Genomic DNA, 13676 nt, shown 5'->3' on the forward strand with positions numbered 1-13676 from the left:
ATCTAATATATTCATAATGAAATCACACACAATAGAACCTAAAAAAAAATACTGATCAACCCAACTAAAAAATATAAACAAATTGAAACCAAATAAAAATAGAAAATGGTTTCATACTTTTAAAGTAAAAACTGAAACCAAATTAATTTACGATAGACTAATTTAAGAATATTGAAGATTTTCAAATATATATATATAAATCATATTATATATATATAAATCATATTATATTCAATAATAATATATAATGTATTAAAGACACAACTCAAATTTGTATTTAATAGTATGCTATAAGTTACAGTTTGACTTTCTTTAAAACATATATACTAAAAAAATGGTATCATAACATAATTGTTTTATCTCCCCCAAGAAATAATAGAAAACAATAGTTTCACAATTAATTTATTGTTAACTATATTATTTATTTTAAAATGATTAGAAATAGAGACAATTTATAGAAAGAAAAATATATTTATACTATATTTGACACACTTTTTTCATGAATTATTATAAAAAATTAGTTAGACTTAGAGTATATATAAGATATATGTTTTGTGATATTGTTTTAATTAATTATTTTAAAATTGACTTATCATATTATAAAATTATTTGTTGTTAACTATTATATTATAAGAAAAAAATTTAGAAAATAAAGATAGAAGAAGAGCATTGCTTTCTCTCTCTCAAAGCGACGCCTCTTCTTCTTCAGAAACCGTTTTCCCGATCTCCATAGTTTCCAGCCGGCGCTGGCTTCTCCGGCGTCGGTCGGCCCTTTCTTTCCTTTCAGTTTCTCAATTTATATTTCTGTACAGTTTTTTAGTTAATTATCTCCGCAAATCCAGTTTCCAAATCCCCATCCTTTGCTCCTTTGAAAAGATGGTGTGGTCAGATCTGAGGGCGATAACATCATTCTCGTCTTGTGTGGCGTTTAATCACACCCAAAGTACAACGGGAGTCCTGTTTTTGAGGCGGAAAAGGGTTGTGTTGGTTCGTATCTGTCGCGGTTGGATTTCTACACAAACACGCATTTTCATTCTCTTCTTATTGAAGAGTGTATCTCTGACTTTACTCAAACCTAAGCCAAAGAGTAATTGTGTCTCTGATTGATGGTTGTCATTCCGTCTCCCATGTATGTTTGTTTCAATCTTATTTGTCTCTTTACTAAACATAACCAAGATTAGGATTTGGGATCCGGGAAGGAATGTTAGTCATGCCATTGTTTGGGTGATGGATTTAGGACTGCATCGATTTGGCTATTGTTGTATTGGCGTAGGAAATTTGAATGAGGGTTTGATCACATTTAGGCGACAGTATACTATTGGTAATGGTCCGATCTGGATTTTGAAGAATGACTTAACAAAGCTTAGATGGAACTTTATTGCCATGATAGGGTCACAAGAAATTTGTGTTTTGTTTGATGATGTTTATGTCATGATGTTGATCGACTCTGTAAAAGAGATGGAGACGACTTGGTTTATTCTCGGGGCAATGATTTTATATTTGCAGAGTCAAAAACTAATGACTATGACTATTCACATTTGCTTATTGGGTGTTCTTGATGATGGTGTTGAGCGAAGTGAGAGATCAAACAAAGTATTGTGGCCTCTAGTGAATTTTAGAGTTTTTGTTGAAGTTTATCAAGAAGATCTCTTCAAAGGATGGTATGGTGGAGATTATTCTTTATTGAAACTACTTGTGAAGAATATTACAAAGTTGAGATATCTCAAAATGACTTTGGTACGGAAGCATTGGTACCATTATGTCTATATTCCAGAATTATGTTTGGACACATTGGGTTTACAGTTATAGTTCGCAAAAAGAAAGTTCAACCACAAGATGCTGCAAGCAAATCGTAACAGAGAAAAATCAAATATGAAGTTGGACAATAACCTATCTTATGAACGGTTAGCGAGTAAGGCTACTCTTCGGAAAGCATCGTCAATCTCCCTTCTGCTGTATTTTTCTTAGTGTATGACGCATACATCTGCGTATGTAATAATTGTGTTACAGTAATTCTGTATAACGATTTTGTAATTACATTCTTTTGAATTTAATGAAAGTTTGATTTGCAGAAAAAAAAAACTATTATATTATAAAATTATTTGTTGTTAACTATTACTTTTAGATATGAAAATATAATTAATATTTAGGACAACCTAATTTATCTATCAAAGTAAGGTTTGTTTTGTTCTATCAAAGTAAGGTATTATACTTTTTTCCTAATAATACTTATCAGTTTTTTTTCCAGAAAAAACCAAACTATAAATAAATTAATTTATCATAATTATTTAATGAACATACAAAAATTAATTAACTTTGCTGTAACTAATTTTCCTATTACTATAAAATGGTTTCATACATTTCAAAGTAAAAACTGAAACCAAATTAATTTATGATATACTAATTTAATATAAAAGATTTTCTAATATATAAAAAACTCACACTATATTCAATAATCATATATATATTGTATTAAAGACACAACTCAAATTTGTATTTAATAGTAATTTATAAGTTATATTTTGATTGTGTTTAAATTATATGTACTAAAAAAACATAATAATATCAAAACATAATTGCTTTATCACCCTATGATATAACAGAAAACAATAATTTCAAAATTTTATTTATTTTTAATCATACTATTTATATTAAAATGATTAGAAATAGAGACAATATATATAAAATAAAAAAATATATTAAATTTCACACACTTTTATGCTAATAAAAATTATTTTCATTATTTCCATATTGTAGTTCGTTTTGCTTGCTCGAATTTTTCTTTGTCTTTTCAATGTTTTTATGTTCATTTAAACATTTATACGAAAATAAATATCATATTGCCTAATAACTTATTATTGTTTTCAAACTTTTCGAATATGGAAAGTTTTTTATTAGAGTTTCAAATTTGTTTTTCCTAAATTAAATTTTACTTTAAATCTCAGTAATAACAAGTCTAATTAACATTAATCTAATGCTCATTCACCAACAATTCAAAAGATGAAATATGTTTTTACATAAACCTAATAAAATTTCATCCGTAAGTTGGATATATATACATTAATAATATACTGTTTTCTTATACAAAACTTGAACTTCTAATCTTTTTCGAACTTATAAAAAAAAATCTAATAATAATTGAACTTATAATTTATTTTATCCTACATACAAGACCTAAAACTTTTGGTCTAAAATATGCACTAGAAAAAATGATGCCCTAATCCTTGGCTTCACTTGCTTGGCCTATGGGTCGGGTCTTGAACCATGTTTTATTTTTACTTCAGGTTGTCGTATTTGTTGGTTATGTTAATATTACTACATCGTGAAAAATGAACTATCATGATTTAATATGTTGAACATGTTACGTTTTGTTCCTTTCTTATATTCTAGAATCTTTATTTTTTTTTTCTTTTGGGCATTCATGTGGTAAAGCAGGCTAAAACTTCTTTGTATTGGACGATGCATATGAGTCTCTCCATTATAAATTTAGTTTCTTATTAGTCTTCATCTTTATGAAAAAACATATTTTAAACTATTATAAAAAAAAAGGAAAATTGTATGTTACTATCATATGCTTAAAAAAACCATTTTGTTAAGCATGTGATGTCTTTTTATCTCATGGTACGATATGAGTTGCATTTTCTATACTATATATAATTAATTTGACTTCTATAGTTTTGAGTAGTATATGCTAATTGTATATTAGTATTATATATTTTTAGGAATCTTAGTATCAAATAGCACATTTTCAAAAAACTCTTTTCCTATGTCACTTTTCAATAATACTCTTTCATGTTGTTATTTTTCAAAAATACCCATTTTCTCTGTATAAAACGACTATATTCTATATTCTAAATTCTAAACTCCAAATACTAAACCCTACTCAATCAAAACTATATCCTAAATGTAAAATAAAGAACCCAGACCTAAAAAAAAATCTTAAAATTATACTCTGTGTAAAAGAGGTCAAAAATGAAAATGTTAAAAAAAGGATATTTTTGAAAAAGAGTATCTCAAAAACTGGTATTTCTAACAAATTCTCATATTAGAAAGAAGGTCCTAAATTTCTCTATATTAAAACAATAATATTATATGATGAGAAACTCAATGGGTCTCTTACCAATGCACATGCTCTAATATGTATTGAAAATCTAAAGGGAGAAAAAACCATAAACACTTTACTATAAAATCAAAAATTTCTCCATGTTTTGAAATAGTCTAATACTATATATAAAAGGAAAACTCATGTAACATCAAATAAATGAACCAAAAAAATTTAATATGATCAGTATATTTTTAAAATCACCATTGCTGAGTAAACAAATTAAGACTAATAATCTCCAAACTACTAAAATTGAATAATAATATAAGTTAAATCCGTGCGTAGCACGGGATGACTTCTAGTATATAAATATTGTAACCTTTTCTCTTAGGTATTATTTTGAAGACAATAGTTAACCATATAAGCAAAACATTAATTTATTAAAAAGATAGGGAATAATAATCGACCACTTCAAAACAAATCAAGAATTCTTTTATTTTTGATCCATTTTATATGTGACTGGACCAAGATCGGCATCCAAGTTTTAAAACATAAAGTATCATTGGACACGTTTTTTTCTATGCAATTTTATTTGTATAAATATTATGTTTAGTGCTTTTGCTTTGCACTGATAGATTCCTTTTAAAGAATTTCTACTTTTTTTTTTTTTTTTTTGTGCAAATAAGAATTTCTACATTCTATTGTTTTCTATAAACATACAGTCTCTTTTTTTTTTGTCTTGTTCCCTGGATCTTACCACACACTCTCTTGTCCGCTCCTAAACACTTGTGACGTCAAATAAAATATATATAATTTAGGTTTTTTTGGGTTTTAAAAAAAAAAACAGTTGGGTATGGGTAGTGCGGTCGAGACACTATGTGGACAAGCGTATGGTGCCCATCGGTACGATATGCTTGGGATCTATCTACAAAGAGCAACAATAGTTCTCGCTATAGTTGGCTTACCTATGACAGTACTATACACCTTCTCGTACCCGATTCTTCTCCTCTTAGGCGAGCCCAAATCAGTGTCGTACATGGGATCTTTGTACATCGCTGGACTCATCCCACAAATATTCGCCTACGCCATCAACTTCACAGCCCAAAAATTTCTCCAGGCTCAAAGCGTGGTGGCTCCAAGCGCGTACATCTCAGCCGCCGCACTCCTCACAGTGGCGGACCTATGTAGAAGGAAGGTGGGTCAACTGACCTGCCTAAAATAGATAAATAATTGTTTTTGCATATAAATCATTGAAGTCTCAGTAGCTAAGTTGGTTTGTTCCCCCCTAAGTTGACCTCCCTAACACGTGTTCGATTCTCCCTTATAACACATTGACCCCCCTAATTTTTAATCCTGGGTCCGCCACTGACTCCTCATCCAGATATCATTGACGTGGGTCACCGTATATGTAATGAACATGGGCCTTATGGGTATTGCTTATGTCCTTACTATCTCTTGGTGGTTCATAGTTGGGGCTCAGACGGTTTACATTACATCTAGCCTAAGGTTTAGAGACACATGGACTGGTTTTAGTTGGAGATCGTTCCATGGTCTTTGGAGCTTCTTCAAACTGTCCGCTGGCTCCGCTGTAATGATTTGTTTGGAAATGTGGTATTCACAAATTCTTGTACTTCTCGCCGGTTTGCTCAAAGATCCTGCACTCTCTCTTGAATCTTTATCAATCTGGTAAGTCCATTAGTTCATTACATTTTCATTTTTTTGGTTTGAGCCCTTAGACAATATTTTTCTCTTTTGTAGTATGTCAATTTCAGTATTATCATTCATGGTCTCCGTCGGATTCAATGCGGCTGTAAGGTTAGTAATATTTTTATTTCTTAATTAACTTTAGATTTTCAACCAAATTTGTATTTTTAAAAACATTGCTGAAAATTAAATCATTAAAAGAAAAAAGAAACTATGACATATATATATGGACAGTGTACGAACAAGTAATGAGCTTGGAGCAGGAAATCCAAAATCGGTGTTGTTCTCTACATGGACCGCGACTTTTGCTTCCTTCGTGATCTCTGTCGTGGAGGCCCTCGTCGTGATTGCCTCACGTGATTACATTAGCTATATTTTCACGTCGGACGTTGAGGTGGCTAAGGCCGTCTCTGACCTCTGTCTCTTTCTCGCCGTCACCATCATTCTCAACGGAATCCAACCTGTATTATCCGGTATGCATAATACTACGCGCAGTTTAAAACCGGAGAATACCGGTGTATATTCACCGAATCGGGCGTAACAAATTTTGGTTTGGTATTGTTTGTACTTTGTAGGAGTGGCAGTGGGATGTGGATGGCAGACATACGTGGCCTATGTGAACGTCGGTTGTAACTATTTTGTTGGTATTCCTATTGGGTGTATTCTCGGCTTCACTTTCAATTATCAAGCCAAGGTTGGTTTTATAAAAAAAATTGTACACTATATGTTTTATTATTATATGTTTTGCTAGAAAAGAGAATTGTATGTGAATTTGGTTGTAGGGAATATGGACCGGGATGATTGGAGGTACCCTCATGCAAACACTCATCTTGCTTTACGTCACGTATACAGATTGGGATAAAGAGGTAACGTTACAAGAAATTGAGTCACATAATGTTTTACGATCATTTATCAAAAGTTAGATTTGGTTCATGCATAAGGGCGCGTAGAGATTACTAAAGATTCTTATTACACGATGGTTCAGGCCGAAACAGCGAGAAAGCGATTGGATGTGTGGGACGAGGACAAGGACACTCGCCAGAATTCGTAATGGATTTATATAAAGATAGTTTATTTTTCAAAAAGAAAATATTTTTTTAAAGAAAATTTTGATATAGAATTAGCACATTAAACATCTATTCACTGTTTTTTTTCTTTTCTTGAGGAAAAGTATTTTGGCTTAATCTGATGGATCTCAATCTAGTAAAAGCTGTTATCAAATGGATCTATTCTTGTGTGTATGAAGCAAGTGTTAGATTATTTATCATACTCCCTCCGTTTCACAAAGAGTGTCATTCTGGTGAAATTTTTTTGTTTCACAAAGAATGTCATTTTACATTTCCAATAAGTGCTTTAAATTTTCTTTTTTACCCTTAAATCCAAAGCTATTTTCATTGAATTTAAATCATTAATCACTTATTAAATAGGGGCAAATATTTATAATTCAAACTTTTCTTAATTTGTGTGAAATGTGTTAGAATGACACTCTTTGTGAAACAGATGGAGTATATTTTTTTTGGATAAAATTTAGTTATCATGAATTTTAATGCAACAGTTATAGTATACCAATGTAGCTTGGTTTTACAGTTTCTTAACCTTTTTTTTTACCGAAGTTTAATGTATAATTTTGGTCTGGTTTGATTCAAATTGTGTTCAGAAAATTTAGCCCGGTTCACTAGAAACACATAATAAATCCCAACTTGTACATTTGTGATGGCAATCGCGGATCGCCTGTTGTTCTATTAGACCTAATAGACAAACGCGAGTTAATTATAAGAGTGATTGTCAGATATTTAATTAATGATCGTACGAACTAAATAAATTTACAATGTAAAACTTGTAATAGTCAACTTCCCTACGCAAACAAAGATAAAATTAGTCAACGGGTATAGGAATTAAAATGCTTCGTAAAGCATTAAAGCATCACCGACCTTAATTACTAATCTTAAGGAAGAGAGGTTCAATGGACTGATGCCATGTTCACAATCGTACACATCTCTTTAGTTTTTGGTCAACACAATCGTACACCTTAGTCCACTAATTCAGACAACCATTTTCCCTTTTCCGCATTGCGAAAAGCTAATGTTGTTAATATGTCCGACACTAATTTCTAAAATATATAACCAACATGTATACTTTTACAATGAAGAAAAGAGAACTAAGTCACATATAGATAGATTCCACTGCCTTGACCAATAAACAACATCACTTAATTCACACAAACATATACACAACACAGTGTAAGTGCTTTTTAATTCTAAACACATGAGTATCATATGATGTAGTCAATAATATCTTAATATTTCTAGCTCCAAAACAAATTTTGTTTTTTGTGTGGTAGTCTGGTAGATGTGACTTCTGAGGTGCTGTTATGCTATGATTTGTTTGCTGGACTTCCACTCAACAAATCTAGTTTGAAAAGTGCTTGCGTAACAAAAGAAAAAAAAACCTATGTTATGTCAGCCATTACCCAAATTAATATTTTTATGCGCTCCATACATACTCCCATATCATTATATATAAATCACCGGAAACTTTATTTCTATCGGTGGTTTTATGGGAATATTCTGTATTTCTTTATGTCCTAAACTTCATATGACCTTAGTTTAGGACATAAAGATTATAATTCAAATTTAAAGATGATAAGATGTGAATCCCGATCCCTGATAACAATTCTTCGGTGAACCCACACGGTTCATATATATATATAGTTAACACCATTTGCTAACATAGATCTAGATACGAGTATTAATTTATTCAATGTATGATATTGTATGACAATAAATTAAAACAAAATAATTCCTTTTCTAAACATGAAGAGCGAAGAGAGGTTGAAGGTCGGAGACGTCTCGAGGAGGAGAGGAACAGAAGAAACAACGTCTAAGAGATTTGAGTAAACGTGGCATAAGATCACCATGCTTGTTCGCCATTACACAACTCTTCCTTAGCTTCCTCAGCTTCTTCCCTATCTTCATTCTTATCCCGACCACTCTAAACGACGATATTTTGATAGTAATAGTATTTCTCTTCTGTTGATGTCTTAATGTCTCTGTATCGGCTCGTTCGAGAATCTTGTGGATCAGAAACTGAGCTCTCCTGTGAATTATCTCATTAGGATCTTCTTTCTCTACTTTTGTGTATTGGTTTGGAATCTTCATCATTGCCATTTATTTTTATTTTCTTGGAGCTAAATTTTTCGTGGGGTGAGTAAGTTTAGTTAATAGAATGAGGATCATCGTACATTATATTTATAGGTAGTTAGGCATATGTGGGGGATTTTATATTGTTTGACCATATAAGCATAACATGTGGACTATCCATTATTCCTGGTGGTTCACGCACATGTACATATAACTAGTAGGTACTTAAGTAACTCGACGAAAACAAAAAACTATAAATTTGATATTTTATTATATAAATCTTAGTTTTCAAAGTTAATAATTCATATAATCGCGACATATATCAAAGTATATCGATAATATTTTGACATGTGTGAAAAGAAATTTTATTTTACAATTATAGAAAACTTAAAAAAAAAACCTAAAAGCAAAATGATTACAATTAATATTTTTAAAAAGTATATAAAATCAAAAGTAATCTATTATATCACTAATTCTATTAGAAAAGTTCTATGTTTAAAAAAAAAATACTAATTTCAATAGGAAAATATGTGCAATTAAAATTACAAATATTATTTATTATAATCATATAGTAAAAAGAATTTTATACAAAAAAGTGATTAAAGTATAAAAAGGTTTTACGCGCTTGGATCACTGGTCAGAGGAGAGATTAATTACCTGGAACAAGATCAGAGATTCCGGTTGTTCAGGTTGATGATCCAGTGTTTGAAGGATTAGATGGTGATGGCTAGAAAGATTTTATAGCCTTTTTTCTTAAGATGTCCATGGCAACTTTGAAATCCCTATCTCCTAGAAGAACTTAGAAGGAGACCCCTTCAGTATATGTCTCTGAATGTCTTGAATGATCATCCTGTCAGCAATCTCTTTTACACGCTCATAATAGTCTCCAAATTCTTCCTCTGGGGTTTTCGCACATTCATAACACGACTTGTGACTGTACCTGTTTGAATTATGCACCTCAAACCCTTCAGAATGAAGGAAGCGCATGTTGTCGTGGATAAACGGGAGGTAGATGTGTCCTGCTGCGAACTTTCTTTTAGCCAGATGAAGCCTCTTATCTACTGTTTTAAGAGAAGCATCTATGTGTTCTAACATCTTTAAAACTTGAGTAGGATCCAACCGGGAGTTTTCAAAGTCCCACCAGAAAGGAACTTCGTAAGCACGTTCCAACTTGTCTAAAAAAAAAGAAAAAAAGGTCAGAAAGCCTTCAGGCCTTATTTGGATGAGATTGAAGATGATAAGGATGAGTTTACTACCTTCTCTTTGATCTTAACTAGGTCATATCCCGCGCATATGCGCGGATTGTTGTATTAGTTATGTTAATTTATTTTAGTTTATGTAATAATCACCGTGTTATTCGCAACCGACTGTCAACTCTCACCGTAGGGGATCCTCGACCAGATGATGTTTTTGGTGTTTGGCTAGCTACATGCTACTAACCGCTCTGTTTTGTTTGGTTTCGATTTACACTCTTTCAGCTTTAAAGTTGCAAATATTGTAAAGGCAGAACGTTATTTTTTTGTTTGAATAATTATAACATTCATTCAAAAAAAAAAAATATCATAAAATTATGAGAACTTTCTGAGAAGATTTTTTTAATAAAGTTTTTTATAATGTATTTTTGAAATTCTCCTTAAAAATACATATATAACAAACAAATTTCTTAAATGTTAATAATACACTTTATTTATTCAAATCATAAAATATATCAGTTATGTAAAAAATATTGTTAATGATAAAAATAAAATTTTACTATGATATTCGAAATTTACCTAAAACATTTAATAATTAAATTGCCAAATTATTGTTAAGTATCAATTAAATATATTTCCTATAAAATCATATGAAATTCAATTAAAAATCCCAAATGGTAAATTAATTTTTAAATCTCTTTTATTTTCACTTTAATTTAAGCTATATTTCTAGGTTAAATTCTAATGATTTCCTCTTTGTAGTAAAATTTTGGAAATGTAATATCAAATTATTTTTTATATAGAAAATCATTAAATTACAAAATTTTGAATTAAAGAAACATTATAATGATCATTATATAATTATATTTTGGATCACAAGAACTAACTATAATGATGAGTATACTAATTCTCAAAAAAAAAAAATAGGAGGAAAGAGAGAGTTAAAAATTTTGATTTAATAATTCTATTATAAAAGTTAATTTTGTTAAAACATTGCATACTTTTAAAAATAAAATAAATATACATGTATGAAGATGATTTCTTTAGCTTGATTCCCTCATTGGGCTTTGGTTGAAATTATTGTTGTTGAATCTGCATTGATAATTGGTTTTTTACAGCCACCAAATTTTTATTATACATATGTAATTGAAAATTGAAAATAATAAGAAAAGAAAGAAGGAAGGAAGAAATACATTAACAAAAAAAAATGGAACAAAATATAAGATAAATCCAGCAAAATATATAATCACACTCTTACCATGAGTTTTGAATTCATGCAAGAACATAAACAAAACAAAGAAAATATTTAGAATTTGTGATATGGTGGATGATGATGTGAGAATGGTTATTTCTAGGATTTCAAGGATGTAAGTTACATTTCTAAAATAATTTAATTAGTGGAGTTACAATTATAATTTATAGTTTTTTTGAGTGAAAATGAATGGAAAAAGTCAATTCATAATTATGTAATTTCAGTTACAATTTAGTAGTAAAGTGTGGATTTTAAGTATAGATTAATGTACATTATTACATTTTTATTTAATTAAAAATAAATATAATTTTTTAGAAATTAAATGCTAAATGGACCAATAAGGAGAGAGAGAAAACTTATAAAATCATATGAAATGGAATAAAAATCCCAAAGATTAATTTAATTTTAAAAATTGAAAACAATGTTAAATATATATAATACTATCAAAATTAAAATATATAATTAAACTCTTACAACACATATGCGATATAACAACATTTGATATTGGTGGGGGAGGAGGAGAGAATGATTACTTATAAGATGATAATCCAAATTAGATAATGGAGATGAATCTTATAAAATTAGAATAATGTAAATATATATCATGTAGTCTCTAAAATTATAATTTAGCGTTAAAATTTTACAATGATATTTCATTTGGTTTTTTGTAACCCATACAACAAAAATAAGAAATCGAAAAAAAGGAAAAATAATTTGAGGTATTGTGGAAGAGAATGAGAGAAGTGGAATAGAATGAGAGAATGTGAAAATGAAAAAGTAAACCAATATGAGAAAATGAGAGAATGAGAGAATGCTTATTTATATGATAAGAATTAGTGTAAGTTACATTTAGAATAGAACTAGGTGTTAGCTCACGCTACGCGTGAGTTCTTACATAATCGTTATTCTATTTTGAAAAAATTATATAAATTAACATGTTATTATTATTATTTTTTCAATGTACATCAAAATTTAAAGACTACATAGTATGAATTTAATAAAGTAAAGAAATCAAATTTTCTTTTGATAATAATATATTTAGAGCAATTATTGATAATAATATATTTAGAGCAATTAAGTCATATTTTATCTTACATGCCATATGCCATATATTTTTGTAGTTGTAGTCATTTTCAAAATCATTGTGATATTTTCATAAAATTGATTTTGTGGTGTTAGTTATGCATATATATATATATATATATATATATATATATATTTTTTTTTTATTGTGATAGCTTAAAGAGATTTAAAATATTTCAATTAAGAAAAAATCAAAAAAATAAACAGTAGGTTTGCAGTGTCTCATACATATATAAATAAGTGAGTCTAACAATAGACTAATACATTTTGAAAAATGTTATTAAGCTAAAATAAAAAAAAACATCAACTATTTTATTAGGTTATTATCTTAAAGTCTTTAATTGTGTATGGACTTTGATTTATATGAAACTATAGTGTTTCATATAGAAAAAAATAAGTAAATTATATATCATATATTACATGTATATCATATTCAAATAAAATGAAACTTTGATTAAGTTAAGATATCATTGGTTAAATCAAGGGGAAAATAATGATGTTGTAGAATTTATAAAATTATGTGAGATTTGAAATATGAGGCTATGAGAGTTGCAATTAAGTGCATATTAATACATTTTTAACATGTTCTATTATATTAAATTAAATTCATTGAGAATACTACTATGATATTATTATGGGAGTTACAAACAATTTTTTTTACTTTTCCAACTCTTAAAATTAAAACCCATTTAATTTAAAAGTGAGTGTTGGTGGGTCCATAATTTGATTCAAAAGTATAATATGTTACACATTAATCGTTTAAAGGAATATGAATATCTATTTCTCAAATAAACTTGATTTTTTTTTTGTTAAAACCAACATATATGAAATTAATTTATCTATGTAAATTTTAAAAATAAATATGAATAGATTAGAAAAACAAGAAATATAAAAGGAATATTTATTTTTATATAAATAAAATAAAAATTGAAAACAATGTTAAATATATATAATATTTTCTAAATTAAAATATAGAATTAAACTCTTACAACACATATGAGATATAATAACATTTGATATTGGTGGGAGAGGAGGAGAGAATGATTACTTATAAGATGATAATCCAAATTAGATATTGGAGATGAATCTTTAAAAATAAAAACAATGTAAAATATATATGTAACACCCGCAAACCAAATTTTGGTATTTTGGTAAGGGTGTCGATCGACACCTCCTAGTGAGGCATCGATCGACACCAATTGTGGTCGGTTTGGTCGGTTCAATTTTAATTGTCCGGTTTGCGTGGTTGGTTTAGGGAATCC

At 29.0% G+C, this 13676-nt stretch overlaps 2 protein-coding genes across 2 annotated transcripts; one reads left to right on the forward strand and one right to left on the reverse strand.

Annotated features, from left to right (window-relative positions):
* On the forward strand, positions 4895 to 6897 carry LOC104733416 (protein DETOXIFICATION 38). The gene is made up of 7 exons (XM_019233828.1): positions 4895 to 5216; positions 5424 to 5728; positions 5801 to 5857; positions 5981 to 6219; positions 6322 to 6440; positions 6529 to 6612; positions 6732 to 6897. The coding sequence occupies exons 1-7, from the start codon at positions 4896 to 4898 to the stop codon at positions 6795 to 6797; spliced, it is 1191 nt and encodes a 396-aa protein (XP_019089373.1). The 5' UTR covers position 4895; the 3' UTR covers positions 6798 to 6897.
* Positions 8554 to 8927, reverse strand: LOC104731335. Its single transcript, XM_010450668.2, has one exon. The coding sequence runs from the start codon at positions 8911 to 8913 to the stop codon at positions 8554 to 8556; it is 360 nt and encodes a 119-aa protein (XP_010448970.1). The 5' UTR covers positions 8914 to 8927.

This window comes from Camelina sativa, chromosome 12 (assembly GCF_000633955.1).
Source record: "Camelina sativa cultivar DH55 chromosome 12, Cs, whole genome shotgun sequence".
Lineage (NCBI taxonomy): Eukaryota > Viridiplantae > Streptophyta > Magnoliopsida > Brassicales > Brassicaceae > Camelina > Camelina sativa.

Bases quoted from the DNA above. Each gene is read 5' to 3' on its own strand.
- LOC104733416 (XM_019233828.1), top strand. From the start codon at position 4,896: ATGGGTAGTGCGGTCGAGACACTATGTGGACAAGCGTATGGTGCCCAT. The intron at 5,729-5,800 runs GTAAGTCCATTA...TCTCTTTTGTAG, and splicing joins CTTGAATCTTTATCAATCTG to TATGTCAATTTCAGTATTAT. The intron at 6,441-6,528 runs GTTGGTTTTATA...ATTTGGTTGTAG, and splicing joins CTTTCAATTATCAAGCCAAG to GGAATATGGACCGGGATGAT.
- LOC104731335 (XM_010450668.2), bottom strand. From the start codon at position 8,913: ATGGCAATGATGAAGATTCCAAACCAATACACAAAAGTAGAGAAAGAA.